We start from the raw sequence: 26,596 nt of genomic DNA on the forward strand, positions 1-26,596 counted from the left end.
ACGCAGCGACCGCACCGCTGGAGCCACGGAACGCGGACGACTCGGAGTGGTGGCCGCACGGGACGCGCGCACTGTTTTCTTTTCATTGTCGCTTTTTTTTCCCTAGTGGTTCCGTCGAGTGAGTGAATTGCATTTGCATGCATCAACTTTTACTTATGGTTGGCGAAGATGGGGTCAAGTTGTGGTTTCTCACGGGGAAACGGCGCTTCGGTGTTGCTACTTTTACTGTGGATGCTGCTGAGAGGTAAGAATCAACATCACAACTAGTTTTTTCTTTGTTTTTATTTTCTTTGAAAGATGGGAGGAAAATCATTGATGAAGTGCAGGCTATTGTTTGAAAAAATATATATTTCTCTAGTGTGGGACTTCGTCTGGCATTCAAATGTGTTGTTCATCTCAAAGTACTTTGGGAGATGTAACATTTTCTTTAAAATGCCGTTTATGTTTACTAAAACTGAATCAAATATCTATTGGACATGGGGTATGGGTTCAAGGGAGAGACATCCAATATATGTAAACACTAATGTGTATAAAGGGATTATATTTGTAAATGTATGAATGCATGTTTATACACATACTTTATGGTGAAAATTCTGCGTATCTTGTAAATATATAAAAACATTTTGGATTGCAATTCTTACTGGATAATCTATTTTAAAGGAGTAGGATTAGATGACTTTCTTTGCTTCTTTTCCGGCACATATTTCATTATGGTGTATAATATTCATTTTTGTTGTTGTTTTGTATTGCATGTTTTAAATACTAAATCAACCGACTTAACTATTCTTTTCATGTAAATAATGTTTTCCTGAGCTGAAACAGTGCGTTGTGTGTGAAGTGGCACGGGCATGGTGTGTATCTCATGTTATGTGAATTATGGCATGTTGTTGTAACAGTCGAGCAAATACAGCCATATATCATAATATCATAATCCCATTCACAATCCCACAGCCCAACTGTACCAACACGGTCATCCCAAGAAGTCTATATTTAAAGTAGGGCTCAGAGCTCAGGAGTGTGGACATCTTTGTGAGGCTGCAAAGTATATCGTGTGGACTGTAGTGAAATGAACATCTTGATGGTTTAAAGCACAGGTGTCAAACTCAAGGCCCGGGGGCCAGAACCGGCCCGCCACATCATTTTATGTGGCCCGCCAAATGCTGATTTGATTTCAAGTTTCCAGCAAAACTTGCAGGTTGTCTTAAAAAAAAAAAAAAAAATTCTGTTTCAGATCTATCTTTTGAACAGTTTTTACCAGCCTCTGATTTCAAAACTAGGTAAGGATGTAAATAAGCGAAAATGGCGTTTATTAGACACATTTTTCTATTTTTAAGTCCTAAATTTTTAGGACTTTTTCAGGGGTACGTTAAAATTTAAGCAATGACTGACTTTTTTAGACTATTTTTAGATGTATTCCGGCCCTCTGACAAAACTAAAACTACAATGTGGCCCACGATAAAAATTTGTTTGACACCCCTGGTTTAAAGTCTCACTCAGGAGTTGAGCTTGAATCCTTCATTCTCCTTGGTCCTTCGTTCTCCTTGAATCTCGAGTTTGATATTTTGCAGTCCAAGTCCAAGCTTTCAGTTTGATGAAAAGGTGTTTTGACAAAGAATAACAAGAATCATTTTTCTAAATTCCTTTCACCTAAGTGTAAATTCACATAGATTCAGAAAAGACCAACTCCACGGTTTAATTTAAGATCCATGTGTCCTTACATGATTGTCTGAACCAACTGGTTTGTAAGGGAGGGCCAATGTAGCCTTATCAAGTAATAACAGAGCACTTCATCATTGTTTTTTTGTTTTTTTTTCAATCAAAGATGAGGCAAATGTGCGCCTATGAATTGTCTGTGCTTTATCATTTCTGCAAAAGTGGCGTTACCAGTAAACGTAATAAACCAGGAGAACCTTTCTTCTTGTGGGGTTGTTAAAATGATTCACGATTATTTTTAAGGTGGCATGGCCATATGTAATGTCCTATGATTATTTGTCATGTTGACAACAGTTTTATAGATGCACAAAGGCTGATTGATGTGAGTTTGCATCACACATCCTGTGCATTTCCATGTATACTGCATTAAAAGGCATTTGCTCTTAATGCTTTGGTTGGTGCGAGAAAATGAAGGGCGTTACGGTAATTTACTGGTTGCTGAAATACACCTCATATGATGTAGTCACCAGGCTGGTTGTGGCAACAAAAGAGGGTGAAAGAGGAAAGGAGGTGAACAGCAGGCAGGTGTGCAGCAGCTGCTCACATCTCCGGGTAAACACCGCCCGATTGTTTTCTTTGGGAAAATATTGCCTGAACACACTGCTCAGTTTGTTATCAGTTGCCCAAATGACGCATCACATTGATTGTAATTTTCCCTCAATCCCATAATGTCAATGATAGTGACTCCTGATTGAAGCTCCTGATGTAATGTACACTGTAACCATACACTTAGATGTTTGATGTACAGCACATGTTGAAAATACTCCTTTTTCCTAGACAAATACTAATATGAGTACTCAACTCTTGAGTAAGAAGGCTCTTGGCAATAATGTAGAAAAATATATCAGAAGCTTGCCATACATTGACCTGATAATTGACCTAATAGTAATGTGTGATACCACATGTGGTTAAAACAGCCTGATTAACATGTAAGAGTTCATTCACAAATGATGCAGCCCTAATATTTGTGTGTGTGAGTGTTTGTGTGTGTAAATATATAAAGGTTACGTAAAAGAGGTGTATTTTTTTTTTAAAATAAATCTGCATTTGCAAACTTAATAATGCTCAGTTTTAATTGGATATTATTTTAACAACTTTGTTATTGTAGTTATTATTATTTTGGTGACATCAATCTACACAAGAAGAAGAATATTTTGTTTTGAATCAAAATCAATTATGCAGGTCAGCCTAATGTTGGCGTGTAACGCAACGGTATAAGAGGAAAAATAAATCGAGTGTGTCTTATTTTGGGGTCTTTAATGTTTTAAACATTTCGCTAATGCATTTAGTGGCAGTTCCCATCCTCCCCATTTTATGTCGCGCGGCACTGATTGGTGAAGCGTTTCTTGCTGAGGTAATGAATCTGAGAAAATGGGCAATTAACACTCAGTGGTTAATAGCAGCCACACATCCACCTTTTCGTAAAGAAAAGCTGAAGATCTAAAAATAGTTGCTGATGGGAAGCAATTTTAGTACATATTGTAAAAGACCTTCCAAAAAATTGTAAGCAGCTAATGATTCGTCCTAATGGTTGTGTTGACTAATAGTTGATTAAGACCAAGAGCATCAGTTGCAAGCTTTGTCGTAGACGCACAAACCCCACGACAGCTTTACTCCGAATCCTTTTAGTAGTGGACAGTCCAACGTAATCCATCACATCCGCGAGGAGAGCCACAGATGTTTTCACATAAAAGCATCGAGCCGTTTATCTTCCACCGTGACGGTGTTTCCGTAGCTTTGACCCCCTTTGCCCTTTGGTAACCTTAACCAAGCGGTAACCACCCGTCATGTCTTGTCCATCCCAGAGGAGGCCACAACCACAACCTCTTTCAAATCTCCTCCCACTGGCTTGCATCGTTTTCATCAGCATCTTTCTCCTTTAGCGGCACCAAACCAATAAATCTCATTTGGTGCATGCTACTATTTGATTTAGCTCCTTATTGCATTACATGATTTACTAAAGCTTCTGTTTTGTGTTGCCAATATGGAAGCCTCATTAATCTTGTCAATTTGTCTCTCTAGCTGTCATTACGCATCTTTTACTGCTATTTGAAAACATGATACTGCATGTTATTTGGTGAAACGGTGCTGTTTACATATTTGATATCATCTTTTTTCCTTAATACACAGGCGGGTACTCTATTTGTTTATGAGGTTGTTCATTTTTGCTTGATTTATGCTCGGGCCATTTGATGCATCAAGAGTTTGTTTCGGCCAGCAAATTGAGGTATTTGATTATTAAAAATAATATGTTTTTCTATTCCGATTTTAGATTTTCTTCAGGCCCTAATAATATTCATCAGGAACACTTTTCAGGGAACTCAATCAAAATCTAACATATACGTACATACTACTATAATCTGTAGGAAGTCGTGTTGATGTTTCTGCTGGGTGGTCTAACATCCCCCTGTTAACTGCATGGAGGCTTCCCCAGCTCTCCGCATCATCCTTTAGTCAGTTATGGGTCATGCCGCCTCCTCATGCATGGGTAGAATTTAATTTGCTGTGATGAAAGGACAAGGAGACGTTGATTGAAATTTTGCCCTTTGGGAATTTGGGTCTTTTGTTTCACATAGGTCCTGACAAGTTCTTTTCTAGTTCCCCATTGTTGCCCTCTGTGTTTGACATTTTATTTACAACTATGGGGGAAAGAAAGAAAGACATTTTATTTTTTTATGGGCTGTGTGACTATGGCAAATCCAGATGGGAGGAATATTAGTAAATTCTCATTTCATTAGTGGACTGCTGTTCATATTGAATTCCGCATTGTGCCTATCCATCAAACCATTTTCCATACTGCTTATCCTCACGAGGGTCACCAATGGATAATTTAGATGGAGGACCTGGGATTTGAACCCCTAACCTCAGAAGTAGATGAGCTAACCACTCATCCACCCTGCCACAAATCCCCAACAGCCTCACTCTTTCTAATTTCTGGATGTGTGATTTGCCAATTATCCATTTATTGGTGCCTTCACTTTACCTGGGAATTTTTTTCTAGTCACTGCCAGAAACCTTGCGAGCTAGAGTTCCATTTTTGCTGGAAGATATGAAACCTCCATCTCCCATAAGGCAAATTCCACCTTTGTTTTCCAAAACGTGGTCCATATTCAACATACAATTTCGATGATGATTGCAGGAATCAGCTGTCGACTACAATTACAAATGAGTTCTTAACAAGTGTATTCTCGGATCGAAAATTCTTTATTTTTATTTCGGTGGTGTTGGTGTATAAATTGGGGGCCGGCTGATTAATAGACCGATTATGGTCAAACATCGGCTCTAAATAGTTGGTCAAAGAGGCGATACTGTATTTGCCATCTATTGTTACTTTTTACCTCTCTCACCATTTCCATCAGTTTTATCCAACTAACAGTGTAACCATTATTTTTGCCCCCCCCATACCTTGTATTCTCAATTATCTACTGAATCATGAAATTCTGCAAACCTGTCATTCAAAACAAAGCAAGTTTAGTAAGATTAGGTGAGCAATGCAGGGAAATTGTGCAAAGAATTGACCTAGATGACTACTTTCCACACAACCTTAAAGTCACAGTTAATACAAATAAAATAAATAAAAATCATCAAATATATAAACTAAGCATAAAAGTGTTCAATATGACACCTATTCTACGACTTATAACACAATTACACAGCAAGTAATGTCCTTATAACTGAATTAATTGCACCACACAATGCTTTTTTAAAAGCAATATATTTGTTTTTGACCCCTGCTAATCGCAGAGAATAGGTACAAGGTTGGCCTGGGAATAGGGAAAATAACCATCTAATGGTCAGCTATTGAAATACATTGGAAGGAAAACAAATGCTATTTTATTATTTATGATTATTTTTTTTCATTAATTGTCCAGACGATTGGTCAGCAGTATGTTTATCTGCCAAAATTGTCATTGGCCTAAAAACATTCATATTGATTGGGCACTAGTGTCTTTAAGTATATGATGTTCCTATCACATTGGCAGCTGAAATTAAATGTTTCTCAAAAGATACAATTTGCATAACAGAAGTGGGAAAACATAATAGGCCAACATTAGTGTCGTTTTTACAGTTTGTGGGTTGGCTACCAAAAATCTTTGATGACTACCCAGGTAAAGGTATAAATGCAGGTATAAAAAGGTATAAAGGTATTATTTTTTTAACATTATTGGAACCAATCACATCAAGTAATAAACCATCTACCGGTTTGTCATCCTCTATGAATCAGGAAATGACCTGCTTTCTGACAACTCAAAAAATGATAATCTCAAAAATAGATTTTCTCTTTTGATAACTGTAAGTTCTCTACTTTGACATTTTAGTCAACAAAAATAAAGCAACCCTATGACTCTCTACTACAGTGATGAGATATTTCCTCAAAGCAAGATAATGACTGTGAGTCGCGTCACGTGAACAGTCCTTGCTCCCACTGTTAGACCCCTGGGAGTTCTTAAAACTTAATTTGTACTTGCATCTAACCCCTAAGGAGATGTTCTATTAGATTTGTTGATGACTGATGAACATGGTACATTGGATCTTGTGCTCTTCTATTCTCTTTGAGCTAATTGGATTACATGGATTATTATGTTAAGGTATGCAGCACAGTAAACTGAGCAAAGTACATGATTGGCTTTTGCTGGAAAGTGATCAGATGGATCTTAATGCTGCCCTTGTTTCAGGAAATGACCATTTCCCACTAACACCTTATTCCTTTGAAAGCATGATCTTCATTCGATGAACCTTGATCTTCTGCTGAGATATGATGAAACAATGCTGCGCAGCAGTAGAGGCACTTTCAAATGTTATAATCAATAATGGCTTTCAGAAGTGAGATTATATCTCAACATACAACTTTTGTTATCTAATTGAAACCTGACATCAAATCCCACAACATTTGTCTCATAAGTGGTGTCTTCATAATAGCATGTATGTATAATAGTATGGCCAAAAATGCCTTGGCGTCCTTTTATTTTGATGTTGCTCCCAGAACCATGCATGCTGTTGCTTCCTGAGTGGGTCACTAGTCACAACTGATATAAACAACACAATGTTTTTCTGAAATTATTAAAGTAGCACAGCGTGTAGTTTAAAGTAGCAGCTAGCAAGCAGTACTCAGTACTCCATACCGGGTAGCGAGAGCAGTCGGATTACTTTTCAAATGTTTAGGGAGCATTATTTAAAATCTTATTTTATATTTATCAAAAAATATCAAAAGATGTAAAAGTTGGTCATTCATAATCAAGTGGAAAAGTTTTTGTCTTTTTGTTTATATTTGTCTTTCACCAAGCAAAACAAATGTATTATATTTAGCAAAATTATTTTATTTAATTAATAATAAATCAATAATGAATACCAAGAGTTCCTGCAGCCCTACAATAGATATAAAGGATAGTCTGATTACTTTCAAATCATGTTTATTATCCATTTGAAGAAAAGGATGGAAAAATATTGGTAGATAAGACAAAAGTAGTTTGAAAACACTTAAAAAAAACAGTACATTATACGCCACAGCTAACAGGATCCATATGCATTTTGTTAAAACTATTCAGTATTAGGAAATATCTCAGCTGCAGCTGACAAATGATCCTGGCTTTCTTGTTTATTTTTGCATGCTCGAGCATTCATTTTGTTGCAATCTGCTCAATAAAAAGTAATCATTTTGAAAACAACAATATTCATTATATTTAGATTCTGTGGTATTTTATATTACACATTTTACATGAATCTTGTTTCAGACTCAATCTCATGAGACATCTCGAAACATGACATTCATTCATTTAGAACGAGGACTATCTGGTTGAACAACTTAAAAAATATATTGTATTTTTATTAATTGATTTGTATCAATAAATGTATGAGTAACTGTGAATATAGAAAAAGTATGCGTGCATCTGTGTGCATATACAGTACGTGTGCAATTTTTATTCAATGTGAAAATGAGTGTTGATAGATCGTTTCTCTATTTTTGTTGGGCAGACCCCCTGATATAGCCTTGGCCCATGCCCAGAGATGATTAATCCTTCTAACTAAAGCAGGTCCATTATGTGTGTCGTGAGATGATTTTCACCATGTCTGTCTCATCATGGGAAAACAATCAACATCACTGTTGATTAGTATGGTTATTGATTGGTCTGCTGCCTTTCCAATGAGTCGTTTCCAAGGACACATGAAGAGCATGTTGACCTTGACAAACAGAGGCCCCAACGCTCATACCAACCAAGCGAGATGACTGAAAAGAGGTTGAATAACATGTCCTGTGTCGGATGCGCGGCTTTCTTTCTGTCAGTTTTGCGTGGCTCTCTGTATTATTTCCTTTTGATGTCCACAGCCTGTCCAGCGAGTATTCGCAAGCGCATGAGCTCATTGCTGGTAAATCTATCAGTCGAAGCGCGCATTGAGCTAATTGAGTTGCCGTCTTTGTCTAGGACAACAGAAAGGGCGTCCCACACAAGCAGGCCCGACAAAGCACCTCTAGACACACTTAGGTTTGTGTCGCATCTCAGATATTGTGATGAGGCTCCGTCCCCTTTGTCCTTCCACAGATAATATACGAGGGAAAATGGACACACGGGTCAGTATTACCTCCTGGCATCGCAACAAGGGCAAGCAAAGAGTGCGCCATCATTGTGGCTGTTTTCTAGTGTTTTTCACATCCACTCAGAGATAGAAAATAGCTGTTGTAAACATGGGGGCTATGCAAGAGGCCTCTTGTTCAAACAGTGCCTGTTTGCAAAATTACACACTCCTACCTTTGAAGAGATTACGTATGCAGCAGGTGCAGCTTGGTGTCCGCTTTTATAACTGTTTGATGGTTGTAAAGGTTCACCTTATCAAGGTAATATTTGCTTGGATATAACAGGCTAATGTTGTTCCAGAAAAAAAAAAAAAAAAAAACCGACTGGTATTCCAATTCTTGGAAAAGTGTTATTTGCTGTTTTGCATTATAATAAACTCAGTCCAAGGAACTCAAATGTCACTTTTGTTTCATTTTGCCGGGCAAGGTAATGAGTCATCATGTTTTTACCGAACAAAGCTACTCTTTGCCTTGAGAGGTCAGCTGATCCATTAAATTAAGTCTGATTACTTGCTTTCCATTGGCTTCAGTCCTGGAGAGAAATTGAATTTTGACTGATATGAACAAGTTGTGTTGCAAAGACGCAGTGGCTTCAAGCCAACATTTGCTTTCACCAAATGTGTTTTGCTCCCAGCTGGTATGCAAACTAGGATCTTATCTGAAGAGCTCATGGTCCCATCTAATGTGTTTTTGTTATTTATATGTCTACAAATAAATCATCGTCAGTCATTATTGTCATTTGCTGACATGAGAATGATTTAAACGCTTTCCTATGAGACATGCAATGGTCTCGCTTGCCATGATAATACTGCCCTCTAAAGGTTATAGTTGGTATAATGAGTGGTCAGCCTATTTTGTGAATTATGGGCCCACATTGGTAGAAAGAAAGAAAGAAAGAAAGAAAGAAAGAAAGAAAGAAAGAAAGAAAGAAAGAAAGAAAGAAAGAAAGAAAGAAAGAAAGAAAGAAAGAAAGAAAGAAAATACATCACAAAACATGCTCCTCTTCACATCATTTCAGATTCACAGACAAATAAACCTTTTTTAAATTAAACTCATAGATATATAATTTATTTTTATTTCTTTGTGAATAGCAAATGGTGCACAGCTTTTCAGTTGTATTTCAGTCATTCCATATGTATTAACACGTTTGACAGACACATTGACTTTCTTTTTTTCTATTTTCAATATGTTTAGATCATTAATGTCCCTTAAACTATGACAGAGATGATAACCATGAGTAAAGTATAAGAAGCAAATTAAAGTTTTTTTTGTTTTTTTTAATCCATAGTTCTCTTAATAAATACACGCACGAAAACCATCCATTTAATTTATTTAATGCGATAACAAATTTAATATGACATATTTTTCAATATTTCTTTGTATGGATCCACTACCTTGGCTTTAACTGAAAATTAAAAATATATATAATTAAATTGTTATGACTCGTCCGACAAAAGGAACAAGCAAGAGGACCCATTTTTTCCCCGCCATTTCAACAAAAATGGTTGCAGCCACTGAGTGAATCACAATCTTTCAGGAAGGAACATTTTATCCATCAATCCAGCCTCCTGTCAACCAAGTCCTGTGAAATTAAATCAATGTCTGAAACCAGAGCTGAGGCCTGAATTGCACCAACAGAAATAGAAAATCTAGTTTTGCTGTCTGCTAATGACATTAGCGCGCTCCCTAAATGGTCGCTCTCCGTCGTCAAAGGGGATCATAGCAGGGATATAATTACAGGACGAACACTCACGTCTCAATTTTCCTGTAAAACATATAGCTGATGTGGTTCATCTCCTTATGGATTAGCCTTACAAGCACATGAAGTATACCTCCTCCCTTCCTTTGGCCGGTAATGATTCGCTTCTCCTCTGTATCATGTGATCTGGCATAATTAAACTTCTCAAGGTGAATACAAGGGCGATCGGAAACCACATGATTATCGACCACATGAGAAATTCATTAAAAGAGCTGCCTAAGTGTCATTTGAGCCCTCCTTTCAATTTCCGCTAACTGAATGGAAGAGGGGGCGGGGGCAACGTGGGGGGGGGGGCTCCTGCTGAAATATACCTCCATCCATAGGTTATACACTTTCCCTCCAAATGTATTGGAATACCCTTGGCCGACCAGTGTAATGTATGTTTCTCAGAATGCCAGTAGGTTTTTTCTTGTTTATTTCTTTATTAATTGTATCCGCGACGCTAACATTTGTTAAATAGCTATGATCAATTTTCCCTCTGCATTCAGTTTCAAAAGGGTTTACTTTTCTAGCATAGACAGCTCTCATCTTTGTGCTTAACAGCAAATGCAATTTTCCAAAAACAAGCACTATTTACAAATAAACAACTAATCTCAAAGGTAACACTTGCGTAATTAGATACATTCATGTTCCAATACTCACTTTAAAAAGTGGGTAGAAATAACATTGAATAAATGAGGTCAGAAATGTCATCTCATGTTTATCTTTCCATCTGAAAAACACAAACGTGTGTGTATTTAAAATATATGCGTGTGTGTGTGTGTGTATGTATGTATATGTATTTATGCGTGTGTGTGTGTGTGTGTGTGTGTGTGTGTGTGTGTGTGTGTGTGTGTGTGTGTGATGTGATTTCACAAAAGCAAGTGTATGTACATATTCGTTTTCAGTTATTGACAAAGATGCAAATTTTGGACAAAAATGTCCATATTTGGATTTCTACAAAAGCAACCTCCTCATTTCCCATCTGCCATAATGCTGAAATTGGAATCTTAGTGTAGGAAAATAAGAAATTAGAAGACGATGCACTGTTAATTAGATGTTTTTAATCCAACAAGCTAGCTTGCGCATCCCTGTGAAGCTGCCTCGGAAATCCCCTTCCTAACCAATTAAAGCAAAAAACATCATGATGAGACCCTTTGGTACGATATCGAACAAAAGCTAGAAGCACACACAACTGTGTTGATATACCCCACAGTATGTACTTATGCTATGCGACATAACCATACATGCGCTTTCCCACCTCATGGCATTGGTTTCCAATTCACTATAAATTCAAGTCATCCCTGATTCATTCCATTCTCTAATGCATACGCATGTACAGCATCAAGCTCATCATACACAGACGGCTATTATTGTGTGTGTTTACCAGGGGCTAAAGGATTGTACTTCCCTCAGAATGAGTACAAGGAGACCATTTATGTTGGCCAGACCGCAGGGAGCTGGGTCCTCCAGGTCCACGCTATGCTGGACAGCGAGTCTGAGAAGCCCCATTTCTACCTGTGCTGGTCCAACTCTCTCAAGCGGCCGGCCTATAGCTCCTGGTTCGACATGGACATCAACACTGGAGTGTTGTCCTTGAACAAGACCCTGGACGAGGATGACTTTGGCTTTGCTTTGCAATGTGAGTGCCATACTACAAGCATTTTATGTTAATGTAGGAGCAGAAGTACTGCTGTCAGGTATCCTCTGCATTAAGATTCAATTAGATTGGCTACGCTCTTCCCATACCGATAAAGGAATTCCATCATCGGGAAGTCTGAAGAGATTAAAATGTTGTTTTTTTTTCGCTCCCTTTCTCTGTGTCTTATCAGATAAACCTTCATGGTCTGTGAAGAAGTTGTCCCTCTACGTTATGGTGCTACCTAAGTTCACCAAGAAGTCCTGGTGTATCACTAGAAATACCGCAAGGATCGTCCTAGACTTTGTTAATGCCACAATACCACAGTGTGCGCAGACGGATATGAAAGAGCTATGCTTCCCTCACCGAGACATCTCCAAGCCACACATCATGGAGAACAGATTCCCCGGGGCAGTAATGCAGCTGCGACGACTCACGAGACTAAACGTGTGCCCCAACTACACCATCTCTTACGGTGTGGAATCAGGTGAGAGACAAAATAAAAGTACCAAATGCTACTATTTCTGCATTGATCCGAGACTTTTACAGCTTGGTTTCGTTTGGTCAATGATAGAAACATAGGTGACCTCGGCTAACCATGAAACACCTGAAACAATTTGTCACAGAAGTGAAATCCTCATGCTGTTTAAATTTAAATGTACTGTGTAAGAACTGATGCCAATCTTTTACTTAGTGAGTCCAATATTACAAAAAAGATGCTGTAAAGTACAAAACGTAAACAGTGAATTACTAGTAACAAATATACAATGACTTTTTGGGATAACTTGACACTACAGTGGAATAAAACCTTGTACATACAAAATTTTGATTGCATGTCACATTGCTTAATGCTTATCTTGGCTAGATTTATGAGGTCACCAAGACTACTTTCATACCATGGCTAAAAACGCCAGCCTTTGCCTCCTCATTTTCCTCCTTAAATGTAACAGATTGAAAATATTCTGGTTTCAGTAGACAGCCATTTCAACATCATCTGGTTCTCCGTTCGGCCATCCATTGTGGTACTTTCGTGAACACAAACGTTGAGCTCGCCTGTTATGTGACATCACAGTGTCCTTAATGCGCATGTGGGAGTTTTGGGCCGTTTAGCGTTCACAGGCAGGTCTCATACAGGTTGCATTTATTTGAAAAATGTGAATGACCTCAAGAAAAAACATGTAATTGACCATTAAGCACTGCAGTGTGAATGCAAACCGGGTTTTTTTCAACAGAGCTATTTTCTGGTGCTGATTAATGTAAAGCAGTACCAGTTTGATACAAACTTCTAAAAAGGCATATATGCTCAAAATACCTTTACAAATATATTATTGGGAATTAAATGTATTCATTTATGTGAAGAAACAGATCATGCTCATGATTTATGAATAGTAGTTATCAACATGTTCAGAAACAAATATAAATAAACTACTTTTTTAATCACAAAAAGCAAAATTATAATTCATACATACCTGCCAGTTCTTTGAAAGTAATATTGAAACCACAGTAAAATAATAAGATTAAAAAAAAAAACAGTAAAAGCAAATGATTTGTAATTGACAGTTTGTATTCTTATCAATTGAAAATAAATGTAGGGAGTTGAGGTGGAAAAATGTTCCCACATTGCTGTGTCTTTAATACTATAACCTTCAGGCAAGTGCAAATGCTTGTGGCTATTTACTGTATTTCTCCTCTAAACATCCACTCTGGGAATGCTCATTATGGAATATGGATAGTGCAAATTGCTGACTAAAAGTTCTGCTTGGTTACTGTCACTTTTCAAATGCCATACTAAAAATGAACAAATAAATAAATTGGTTAATGTTTTTGGGGATATGATGAGATCTCGTTGTACACAAGATTAGAATGCCACTAGAGTTCTCTTCTCTGCATAGCACATTATGCATTTTTGTGGGGTTTTTGTTTTGTTTTTTTTGTCTTTGCAATGTACACATGAGAATGAGCTGCTTATTAAATGCTTCTTGATACTACTTTGACAGTAAAACACACTGACTTGACTCTTCCACAGTTGCAACTCCTGATATAAACAACACAACATTGTGAGATATCAGTTTCAATAACCAATCCAAGGCGCTAAAAACAACTTAATTACACTGACATTTTACTGTATGCCAGTGTTTAGCGCAGCTTCTAGCATAAATTAGCTCCTAGCGAGCAGTGCTCAAGACCCTATATAGCATAGATGTCAAACTTCAGGCCACAAGGGTCGGGATCCTGCATGTTTAAAGTCTTTCTCTCTCAAACTTACCTGATTCAAATTATTAGGATCATTTTCAAGCTCCTGCTAATCATTTGAATAAAGGTGTGTTGGAAAGAGAAACAGTAAAAACATCCTGGACTGTAGTTTAACACCTGTGTCATTTAGGCTATTGAGAACAGTCAAAAACTTTTCTAATGCATTTTATTAGATGTAAATGACTGCAGATTTTGATGCTGCCGAATTGACAGTTTCCATTCTTACTGATAACCTTTTAACAATCCAGGCTGATTCAAACATCTATTCTGTGGATCTGCCGTTACTTCATCTCACTGACCAAAATTTATAGGGAGAGAGTTGTCTAAAATCTCAAAGTTAATGTTTAAGTAAAAAAAAAAAAGATAATCAGTAAATTACAAAAGTTGGTCATTCATATTTAAATGGTGTTCTGTGTTTGCATCAAGCATTTAAACAAAATAAAAAAAATAATCCAAATAGCAAAATATTGCACACTATAGCTGTTGCCCTAAAGGTGAAACACAGAATATGCTCATTACTTTCAAATCACCTGTGTGGTGTTAGTTTGGTTTTACGGTTGAGGAAAAAGAAGGGTTACTACTGTCTCATCCCATCCCTAGTAATAGTATTTATTTATTTATTGCTGTACTCTTCATAGTGTGAGAAAAGTGCAACCGTGCAAGTGTTTACATTTTCAAATGATCACTTTTTCAACAATGTGCCATCACTGGTGAGGTAACAGGACCGCAGTGATTTAAGTGGTCCTTGGGAGCACCCTGGTGCCCACTGGCATCGTGTCGGATCACATCATGAAACTAATGGACTCTGACATTATCCCCAATATTGACAGAGCACATGTTCCTCAGTGTAGTCGAAACAGCGGTGTATATTTCCTCTTGTTTTAACAGAGGCGCCTGCGCCATTCGCTGTGAATCAGAACACCTCCGAGATGGTCGTGACTGCTCCTCTCGATCGAGAAGAGCGTGAACGCTACAGACTCCTGCTGGTTTGCACAGTTAGCACCGAGGCCGCCATCACGACGCTGGACACTCCTCTGGATGTGTTTGTCAATGACGAGGACGATAACGCGCCATTCGTGAATGGAACAGATGCAGCCGATATCGTCATAAGCTTCAATCGGACGAAAGTAAGAAAACAAAGAAAAGTCTGAATGGATAATTCCCAGCAGAGCTGATTCATCTTATTTGTCTCTTCCAGGGTGGTAGTTATGGGACGTTGTCAGTTTTTGACAGGGACTTGACCTCAATCTATTCCACAGACCAAAGTCACAATAGATATGTTGAGACATTACTCAGCACTGACCCATGGACAAGAGAAACATTCGATGTGAAACGTAGCTTCAGTGAAAAGAAAGCTGCTCATAATGGCGTCAGAGAAACTATTCATAATTATCGTAAGTAAGCCCATCAACTAAACCTTATCATTTTTGGGAACAGATGTTTAAGAGAATTTGTTTATGCTTACCCTTCAGAGCTGATCCTTAAGAGGAACCTGCTTGTGACAGAGAATCGCAGCGTGCAGCTGGACTACCTGGTCAATGACACCACCTATCCCGGTCTAGAGGCAACTGCGTTGCTTCGCTTCAATGTCACAATTTTACCAGTCCACATCCGCTTTGAGAACATCACACATATTTTCACGCTCACGAGAAGAGCTTCCATTTATGCTCAGGTACTCACATTCACCTATATGAAGGCAGATTCACAGTGGTATACTTTTGCGGCAGAAGGAAACACTGTGATGTTTTTATTATTTTGCTTGAAAGTTAGAGTGATTTAGATCCATTTCCTAGCTCGAGCTAATCTCTCAGGCTTGATTTTAGCCACAGTGATAGATTGTTTCAGTGGCCCGTTTTTCCAGTTTTCATTAAACGCTGATCAATCGAATTTGTCAACAAAAGGTATCCAATACCCTGGAGTAATCTTCCGGGAAGAACACAACGCTATGACAAGACAATATTAAAGGGATCCTAAACTTATTTATGCTTTTTTTTCAGCAGTAAAAATGAATGTTTTCTCCATTCATGATTTGATAACTAAATTATTTTTCATGTACAGTTGTATACCTTTGAAAACAGTTTGCCATTTGCTGTTGTCTCAAAAGAACATCGCATGTACGGTACAGACCAAAGGTTTGCGCACACCTTCTCATTTAATAAGGGTTTTTTTAAATTAATATTTATATTGTGAAATATAAATATAGACTGGACAAAAAAGTCAGTGGTGCTTCGCCAGTGTAATTTATCAGGGTTGATTATTGGAATTTCATGCTTTATCAATGGGGTTGGGACCATTGCTTGTGTTCTGCACAAGTAAGGTTAATACACAGCCATCAGCAGTTATATTAAAGAGTATTACAATTCATACTATGGCAAGAACCACCTAACTAAAGAAAAACAAATGGCTGCCATTATTCTGAGAAATTGAATGAGCTGTGTCCAAACCTTTGGCCTATACTGTACTGTATAGACAAACATCACATGACCAAACCCATACAAAGGGTTGGTTGTTACCTGAGCCTTGCACACATATGATATAATCTTCAGTGACAGCAAGTGGCTAGAAGTGTTTTTAAACCTATTAAATAAACGTAACGAATAATCTAATCAGCAAAGTAATTATAGACAAAGTATTAACATTTTGCTGATGAATATTGCTAAATACAGTAAATGTAGTCTCCCTTTGTGATGAAGAGGCAAGCTTCCAAAGATTTCAGGCAGTAGGTGGGGTACACCCTGCACTGGTTGCCAGCCTATCAGTGATAGCTTCCAGTTACAGATGATCGACTGCTGAGTCTAATGCCAAAAGCAGACAACTTAGAAAATGTACTCCAATGAAGTGTACCACAACTAGTTAAAACAAACATATTCTATTTTTGCATTGTCTCAATAAAGAATATGTTTATTCTAACTACTTAATAAACTGATGCAATTAGTTATAATGTCTTTTCTAACCCTGGACTGGTCATTCGTCAATGGCAGGACACATCTCAAAGGGACCGCTTTCTCTTTTCCCCCATCTCAGGTTGGAAGAGTCTGCGTGGAAAATTGCTTGCAGTTTGATGGCTTCAGTGTCACATACCAACTCAAGGTTCCCGATAAGAACATCTCTGCTGACGAACTGTCCTGCTATGCCGCCATAAGTATCACGCAGGCGCCTGACGAAATGTGGGCTCTCCTCTTCGTGAACGACTCAGAGCCTCTTCGAAGAGTCGAGTGCCAGGATCTGCAGTACATTGTTGTAGCACAGGCGGCGCACACACTGTCTGAGGCCAGCACTCAAATCCAAATTATTCTGGACACTGAAGGTGAAATACCAGCAAATGCTATCCTTAATGCATTATTTACTAAGCCCCAGAAATGTTTATCAGCATAGGATATTTTATCTCTCTCTTTCTTTTTTTTTGTACTTTATAGATTTTCAATTTAAACAGACAACATAGCACAAGCTAATAAGAATCTCTGCAGAAATGCAATTCTCCCCACCCAACAACAAACAACAGGCGTTTAGCTCAAAAGACATACACTACAATAAGTAAGGACACCATGGTAAAATACTGCGTAGTTCAGCAGGTGGCAGAATAAATAGAAAAAAAAAAAAAGGAGAGAGAATGTTTTCATGAAAGAGACATGTTCTCGATATACTCCATAAAGGGGGTCCAGGTTTGGATAAAGCTATTCCGCAGGTTCACCCGGTTGTGTCACATCTTCTCTTGGTGGAATTACCAACTGTACCCCTTTGATCCACCGGTTAAATGAGAGAGGGTTACTCAATTTCTATTGTAAATGGATTCGCCTCCAAGCCAACTTTGTAAGAAAGGCTACAGCATTTTCTTGTGAAACCGAAATTCCCAGCTGACCCAAAGGAAAAAACCCAACAACTGAAGGACATGCCACAAACAGAGGACACTGCTTCAAAGAACTCCAATCCAGAAGGTCTTGAGTGAATTACACAGCTAAAACATGTGCCCTAATGTCGCAGGACTGATACCACACTTTGGGCACATTGAATTAGTACCAGGGTAAATCTTTGCTAGTTTCTCAGGCGAGTAGACTAGAGTTTAGACGATCAACAACTTTAAATTGTATGAAGCCATGTCTCATATAGATATAGATATAGAAAACGAGGACACCAGCCAAAGTCCAGTTTAGTATGCCCCAGCATTTTTTTTTTAAGTTGTGATCAAATGTGGGTAAACCACAGTAATCAAAAAAGGAAGCTAGCTGGAAAAAGAGAACTTTTTGAATTTAATTTGTAGCCAGACATTGCACATTCAGCTCACATTATAAAATGATTGCCTCTGAAAATCCTTTTCAACAACACGTGGTTCTGTCTTGCTTCTTTTCCATTGTTTAGACTGAACTATAAATGTTGTTCCTTTCTCACTCCAGTGTATTTGCTAAAATATGTTTTGTGTTTTATACAGTGAACCCGGATAGTCAGCAGTTTTTACCCTGCGCGGAAAACAGACGCCGTGGAGACTGTGAGTCTACCAGAGGCCTGGGGGCAACAAAAGGGAGATGCCAATGGAGGCAAGGCACTGAAAAAGGTAACTTGGGAAAATAAACACTCTACGCTATTTAAAAGTAAAGAACATAATTATTATGATGATTATTATTCCAGGAATTACGGAAAACTACTCAACCTGCTCCCCAGACCTGCGCACATGTCCAGATAGCTTTTGCGATGCAATTGAAAGCAAAGATACATCAATATGCCCTCAAGACTGTACGAGTAAGTTATATCATTCTTTTATATATTTTTTAATTTATTTTTATTTTTATTTTTTTAAGATTCTTTTGCTTTCACAATGTTCACTTTGTGCATGTGTGTCTATTTGGGTGTCGTGTCTATGGGTGCATGTGTGCGTGTGTGAAGAGAAAACTGTCACCGGAGGTCATGAACTCGGCCTAAGGAATGGAATACAGGCTGGCTATGGGACCTGTTACTGCTTGATGGAGAGATGCTTCTGTGAAAAGGAAGATATTGAGGGTGAGTTGTCAATTCATTTCATGTTAATGTCAAATGTCTATGAAGCTAAGGGCAAGACTAAAAATTGTAATTGGTGGTGGCACCTTCTATTGGAGAAAAAAATGGGTGGACAAATAAACGCACAAAATGTAAACCGTGAAAAGTGAATGTTTATTCAGCGCCAATAATGCAGTTCTCAAACACCATGTAGAATTATATATTTCCTAGGGCAGAAATATATACATGAAAAAAATAGTCAAAACCAGACGTTTGCAGCTCCTTTGTCAAAATGTGTTAAAGCACAGTGTAGTTCGGTCGCACCAATTAGAACAACAGCTCATACGACCCACAAGGGTATGTTTTAATCGGCCAAAGAGATGCGTGAGGAATGACAGAATGTGGGGGAATGATTTTGGGGCCGCAGACTAAAGCACAAGTGAGTGAGTGTGTGGGGGGCAGATTTTGGCATTCCTGGCAGGAATCTCCAGTGAATCGTGGTGTGCTGTGTTGTGTTGTGTCCTTAAGCCTTTCCTTAACTGACCATCATGAAATAGAAGCCTGGCCTGGAAAAAAATACCATCGCTACATGTACATACAAAAATCCTTTCAACCTAATGATCCTTTTTTGCATTATAAATATTCAAATAGTTTCTAATTAGTCATCAATATAGTCAATTCATTTAGACATGTTTGTCTGCTATTAAAGTGTTAGATTTGTGCAACATTTGTCTCCACCGCTTTATATGTGATCAATAAAATCAAATAATTTAAAAAATAATGAATAAATATGGTGCATATAATTAAACACATGCAAAGATGGACCACATTCATTTCGATTGATGTATTATGTACATGCCTATGCACTAAAAATGTTGTGATTAAGTCCCCCATTCATGTCAATACTAAACTCACCCTTCTACTGCCCCCCCTCCAGAGGGTCTCTGCGACGACATGTGTAAGACCGTCATCGCCACGGTTCTGCTCCTCTCCTTCATCGTTTCCATCCTCCTTTCTTCATACTTCATCCACCGCTACCACAAGAACTCACCCAAGCCCCCAATAGCTTCGGCTGAGATGACCTTCCGCCGGCCGGCCCAGGCCTATCCCATCAGCTTCCCCGCCAACAACCTGCGAAGAGGCTCACAGGAATCCATCGAGACCGATACTTTTAAAATACCTGTGAGCTTCTTGTAACATCACACGTTTTGTCATGTTTGACCCTTCGGAGTACTAAATTGGACATCGTGTTCAATTTCTTCCGACAGGAGGATCCCAAATGGGAGTTCCCTCGTAAGAACCTCGTGCTTGGAAAGACTTTGGGAGAAGGGGAGTTTGGAAAAGTTGTCAAGGCAACAGCATTCAGGTTGAAAGGAAAAGCAGGTTACACTACAGTGGCTGTGAAGATGCTTAAAGGTAGGAAAGCTCAAACCGTCATTCATGCAACTAAATGATTAGTTGATATGTATCGTTTCATGAAATTTACACGCGTCGAGAACTTTGCTCAACATTGTCATAATCAGAAGTGGGCGATGCGTTTCTGGGCTTTCACTGAGCACCGCCCACTGCCACGAACGAATTAGATTTACAGTACTTGAAAATATGTTCAGATGCCAAAAAAAAAAGACTAAAGACTTGTACACACGGAGCTTCTCGTCAGTGCAGTTCGTGCTGAGCAACATTGCAACAGGAAAGGATTATTACTCACTTTCACATCACTGACTTTAATGACAACTGAACCCACAATACTTGCATTGAAGGCAGGGAAACTTACCACTGCACTATTCCACTATATGCAATAGTATTAGTAGTAATAGTATGCTCTAATATGCAGTACAAAAAAAAGGAAAATAAAATGACATTGTCTAGGTAATAGACTCAGCAAAGTGTTGCTGTTTACTTAAAAGTTCCGCTTGTATAATGAGTGTGTTGAAACTTTGATTGAAGATGGTACAAAAAACAAACTGACAAAAAAAATGTTTCATCATTTCATATTTTTTATGTCACAATTACACCCAAAGGAAATCAAGAGTCTTAAATTAACGTTACAGTTCTTGTTTTGTGAAATGAGGAAGGGGCTTTACTAAACCAGTTTTACAGCTACAGTATTCAAGGATAAAAATAAATATGACAAGAACTTCAAAGTAAGGTTCGGTGTGCGTGTGTGTGTATGTGTGTGTGTGCGCGTGCACTTGTTTTCATGTGTGCATGCGTGTGTGTGTGTTTGTGTGCCTAAAAGTTCAAGCCTATTTGCACATGGCTGACAGCGTCTAAAAGTCAAGAAGCCAAGGCTGATTTTTTTTTTTTGTTCCAGTCCAGCCCTGCCTCCACATAGAATGTACATTCTTGAGCACATCTGACTTGTTAGGGTCTAAAATAGTGATGACTTACACATTTCATGCAAATTGTTGATAGAGTTTTTGTAAAATTCTTCACGTTAACAAATGAGCAAAGTACAATCAAACAGATGGGTCTTATAAAATTGGTACATGAGTGGGGGTATTGATTTATATGTGTACTGGCCAGGAGTGATACAAGTAATGCATTACTCCTAAATGTGTACATTTTCAAATACATGAGAAATCCAACAGTATTCCGAGTTGCTATCAGCCGAAATCCAAAACTATTAAGTTTGTTGCACAGTCCACATTGTTATCGACATCTGCATAGTTTCAATAATAGTAGTTACAATAATGTAACTTTTAAAGTAACTTGTAACATTACTTTGTTACTTTTTCAAATAAGTAATCAGTTTCACTGTGTGGTATAGTACTTTACATGTGACAGTAAAACCTCTTTGAATCTTTAAAGTATCTTTTCCAAGACAACCGCGGCAACACAGTTGGCCAGTGTGTCTGTTAACTCATTCACTGCCCGACCAGTAAAAGCGAATCTGACGTCTCTAACCGTCAATGGCTGTGAATGAGTTGAGCTGATTTTTGTTTTTCACGTATAATTATTGTTATTCCCCATGACAGAAAACGCCTCCCATAGTGAACTGAGGGACCTGTTGTCGGAATTCACTTTACTCAAGCAAGTTAACCATCCCCACGTCATTAAGATGTATGGAGCATGCAGCCAGGACGGTAGGACCCGAGCAGAACTCTTCAGTCACAGCCGTTCTCGCGCAGGCAATGTGAAGACGCCGTTTCTCTGAATAGGTCCATTATACCTGATTGTGGAATATGCCAAGTTTGGGTCACTTCGCAACTTCCTTCGCGAAAGCCGGAAAGTTGGCCCGAGCTTCATGGGAATGGATGCCAACCGAAACTCCAGCTATTTGGAGAACCCGGACGACAGGGCGCTCACTATGGGTGACCTGATTTCCTTTGCCTGGCAGATATCCAGAGGCATGCAGTATTTAGCGGAAATGAAGGTTTGACTCATTGGGGCGTTGTGTATCTCCATGATCTATTGCGATGAGGCTTTCTGAGAGTTTTGTTTTTTTGCCAAACAGCTTGTGCACAGGGACCTCGCAGCACGAAATGTGCTTGTAGCAGAGGGGCGAAAGATGAAAATCTCAGACTTTGGCCTCTCGAGAGACGTGTATGAAGAGGATTCTTATGTTAAGAGGAGCAAGGTGAAGAGAAAAAGGAATGGTTTTATATAATTATAATGATATAACTGACCTCATATGGTATCTTTTTTGAAGGGCCGAATACCTGTTAAATGGATGGCAATAGAGTCCCTGTTTGATCACATTTACACAACACAAAGTGACGTGTGAGTTCTGAAGTTTTCACAGAAATACCGCAATGTGATCCAATTAAGATATGACACTGATTGGTCTTTACTACTTTTTTTCCAGATGGTCCTTTGGTGTGCTCTTATGGGAAATTGTGACATTAGGAGGCAATCCATATCCGGGAATTGCACCTGAACGCCTCTTCAACCTGTTGAAGACTGGCTACAGGATGGAGAGACCGGAGAACTGCTCTGAAGAAATGTGAGTTCTCCTCTTTGTTATTTTGCGACTTCTATGAGTACAATGTTCCGTACAATGTACTCTTCTGGGGAAATCAAATTATATTTACACAAACAACCGCAAAAACATTTCTTCTGCAGGTATAACCTCATGAGCCGATGCTGGAAACAAGAATCAGACAAGAGGCCAACATTCTCTGACATCAGCAAAGAACTGGAAAAGATGATGGTTAAAAGTCGGGTATGGTGAAGCATTACCAATCCAATCTCCTTAAAGAGCTCAAATAATTTTTACATTTTTCTATTTTTCAGTATTAGCTCGGGATGTCTGGGAATTTAAATAAATAAATGATGAATTAATTAAGATCTATAATTAATTGATCTCAATAACCTCACCCAAAAATTTCAGAGAAAAGCCAGTTTTTTTTGTTTGTTTTTTTAATACATCCGCCCTGTCCATTGCAGACTTGCTCTAACGCAGAGTGTTCTCGAGTTTAGTTTGCAAAGACCTTTGCTATGGTGTTAGCTGTGGCTCTGTACTCACAACTGGGGGGCTTTGCATTTATGTGGTAAGCTAAAATTGACAGCTTCTGTGGAGAGCAGCACTTTCTCACGAAGAATACATGTCACTCTGCTTTTATCAAAGGTGTCATGGGGGATTTTTTTCAAAGTTAAATTTGACACTTTTGGCATTAAATTTGACTGGCAACTCTCACATGCTCTCCTATTTTCACATCTTTCTTCTGCTCCCATCCACAACTGGAGCCTGTCAAGTTATTTCAAAACACATGACAGACACTCACGTCCACTTCAATGTGTGATTGATCTTTGATTTACAACCCCCCCCCCCAACAACTCAATCACGACAACGGATCTACTCTGTATACAGAAACGCTTCAATTATGACTGTGAATAATCACAATGAATATGTTTATCTGTTATATAACTGCTTTTAAGAATGAAAATTACAAGACATTACGTTTTCGTTAACATTTTTTTTGCCAAAAAAGTCCATCAATATTTCTTCAAAATATTGCTGATTTAAGTATTAATCTACAATGGAGGAAACCAACAGTAATAAAAAAATAAAACACACTGAATGAGAGTATGTTTTTTAAACAATTGCCCAGAATTGCACATCCAAATATAAGTGAGAAATTGCATGATTTCCCTTTCATTCGTTTTTAATTCACACTTGCATACAGTACAATGATCAGCTATACATGTAAAACAAAATGTCCGCATGCAGTAACAACTACAGAATATTGCAAGTTGATGTTTGAAGACAACATTATAATGAAGCTTTATCTCCTTTGGTCTGTAATTGCGTGCTTCTTTTCTCCGAGCTATAACCTCGGAACCTATAATTAGCTCTCTAGCATTATAAAAATGTGGCCCAGCAGGGATGCGTTTACTGCACCCTTTGCTTCAAACCAGGTCAATCAAAACAAAGAAGTGTGTTAATTCACGCACAGCGAGAGCGAAAGAAAAAAAAAGAAAACACAGCCCACCCCACATAATCAGCCTAATCACACCTTGATCTGCTTTGGTTAGGATTACCTGGACCTGGCAGCATCCACGCCTGCTGACGCCCTGCTGTACGATGACGCGCTCTCTGAAGAGGACACACCACTTGTGGACTGTAATAACGCCCCTATCCCTCGAACCCTCCCCTCCACATGGATTGAAAACAAGCTCTATGGTAGAATTTCCAATGCATTTACTAGATTTTAGAAAGAGGGCAAACAGGCTGTCTGTTTTAGCCAGTTATGTTTGGCTTTGGATAGTCAAGTGTGTGTGACTGTGACCTGGGCATGCCTTTTGCTGCTTATTCCTGACCATTTCATCGTGAATTAGGCTCGGTGAAATAAAATACTGTTGTCTTGCAATCTGTTTTATTTGGACCTGCTTCTAATGTACAGGGAAGATGACCAAAAACGCTGCATTTGTAAATACGCTCATTTTAATTTATACAACACCATTCACCTTCCATTAACATTTTATTTGTATATGAGTTTTTTTTACTTCTTTTGGTCATAATTTCCTTTCTTGGCACTAGTGGAAACAGGTGGCATTTGAAACAGGTCCTTACTGAATAAATTGCTACTTTTGGTTTGAATTTCAGATTGTCTTAAAATTTTCCTCACTTTTTTCATGTGTAGCTTTTAATCCATATCGATTCCATAAAAGTGAATGGAGAAACAGTAAGGCTTTTGAGTGCAACTCTTTAGTGATGGTACTTAACTAAAACGGAATGTACGGGTTGCCGATGCAATATCAATTGATGCCTTGATACAATTCTCAAGACCGACCATCGTTAAAGGTGACAAAAGCCATAAGTGACATGTCTATCAACTTCAATCCCCGCCCCCTCCTTGGGCCACTGCAGAGTTTGATTTAAAAGCCTTGCTGTCTGCACGCTGCTTATCTTTTACTGAGTGCAGAAAAATGATGTGTTCTCATTTTTAGGCATGTCATACCCCAACTGGCCCGAGAAGAGCCCGGTACCGCTCAACAGACATGATGCCACTAATCCAGTCTTTACAAGATATGCCAATGATAGTGTTTATGCAAACTGGATGGCTTTGCCTTCACCCGCAAAAACTGTGGACAAGTTTGATAGTTAGATGTGAGACAAGACAAATCCACACTGTAGAAATGTGTTGGTAGAGGTGTATATTTCTATAAGACTGTATATACATAGGACTTGATGCTAAAGTTGGTTCCCTTTTATTTCTGTTGCACGGGTATTAAAACTGGGGTCTTTTTTGCTGCCAAACTAGCTGGATCAAAGTAGGCCGATGTTCATTCAGCTCATATACTGTACATGTGGATTGATTATTACCTCACAGTCATGTTGGCCACATTGTATCACTGCATGACTGTTGTACCAGATTGTATGTCAGTGTCAATGTTTTTTAAGTGCCTGTGTCGCTTCGACAATAGCCTCCAAATATTAATGTGCTACTGTGAAGATCATGTTCCAGCCCAGGAATACAAAGGGACACCTTTACCATCATTTGCTGTAGACAGCTGAAACTGTGTGGACAAAAATTGTAAAGTTTCTACTTTGGAGGATTGTGTTCCTTACTATTGTCCAAAGACCAAAGTTTTGTTCTACCCCAGCCATGTTTCAGAAAAAAACAGACAAAACGGAATTCTTACTTTTATTTTTTTAATACGTGAAAAATGTCAGTGCTTCTTTTTCGATGATTTAATAGAAATTGTTGCGAGTTTCGGTGTGGGACATCATTTCATTTTTCACTCCATGTAAAAGCAAACATCAAGGGGAAAACATGTAAAATAATGAGTGCTATCACTGCTGTTTTTCTTCGATTATGTTATAGGTAATAAACAATAAAAACATACTTTTTGTTGGCAGACCTTTTTGGGGGGGGCAACAGAAAGATAATGACTTTCTTGCATTGAATATATTAAAACATATACTTGGTTTTAAATGATAATCATGTTCACTGTTCAGGGTCACAGAGAGGCTGAAATTACTACATGCAACATAAACACAGAAAACCGTGTACCTATCCATTTTCTTAGCTGCTTCTTAGCTATTCCAGCTGTCTGGCCAGCAGGCGGGGCTTGTTGCCTTCCAATCACAGCACGCAAAAGCGGCGCTTGTTGCCTACCAATCACAGCACGCAAAGGCACCTCGGGGCAATTTGGAGTGTCCAATATACCGACCCTGTATGTTTTTGTGAATGTGTGGAGAACCGAAGTACCGGTAGAAAACCCACAGAGGCACTGGGAGAACATGCAAAGTCCTCAAAGGAAGGCC

At 38.5% G+C, this 26,596-nt stretch overlaps 1 protein-coding gene across 1 annotated transcript; it reads left to right on the top strand.

Annotated features, from left to right (window-relative positions):
* Positions 1-26,174, top strand: ret (ret proto-oncogene receptor tyrosine kinase). Its single transcript, XM_088422182.1, has 20 exons — positions 1-244; positions 11,413-11,664; positions 11,855-12,148; positions 14,803-15,041; positions 15,113-15,308; positions 15,387-15,586; positions 16,939-17,221; positions 18,341-18,463; positions 18,538-18,648; positions 18,793-18,906; positions 19,820-20,064; positions 20,151-20,298; positions 21,861-21,968; positions 22,044-22,258; positions 22,340-22,462; positions 22,535-22,605; positions 22,691-22,828; positions 22,948-23,047; positions 24,361-24,508; positions 25,276-26,174. Exons 1-20 carry the CDS (start codon positions 169-171, stop codon positions 25,431-25,433), a joined length of 3,342 nt encoding a protein of 1,113 aa, XP_088278308.1. The 5' UTR covers positions 1-168; the 3' UTR covers positions 25,434-26,174.
* The last annotated feature ends 422 nt before the right edge of the window (positions 26,175-26,596 follow it).

Source organism: Hippichthys cyanospilos, chromosome 8, assembly GCF_059441005.1.
Source record: "Hippichthys cyanospilos isolate Australia breed blue-spotted pipefish chromosome 8, RoL_Hcya_1.0, whole genome shotgun sequence".
NCBI classification, from domain to species: Eukaryota; Metazoa; Chordata; class Actinopteri; order Syngnathiformes; family Syngnathidae; genus Hippichthys; species Hippichthys cyanospilos.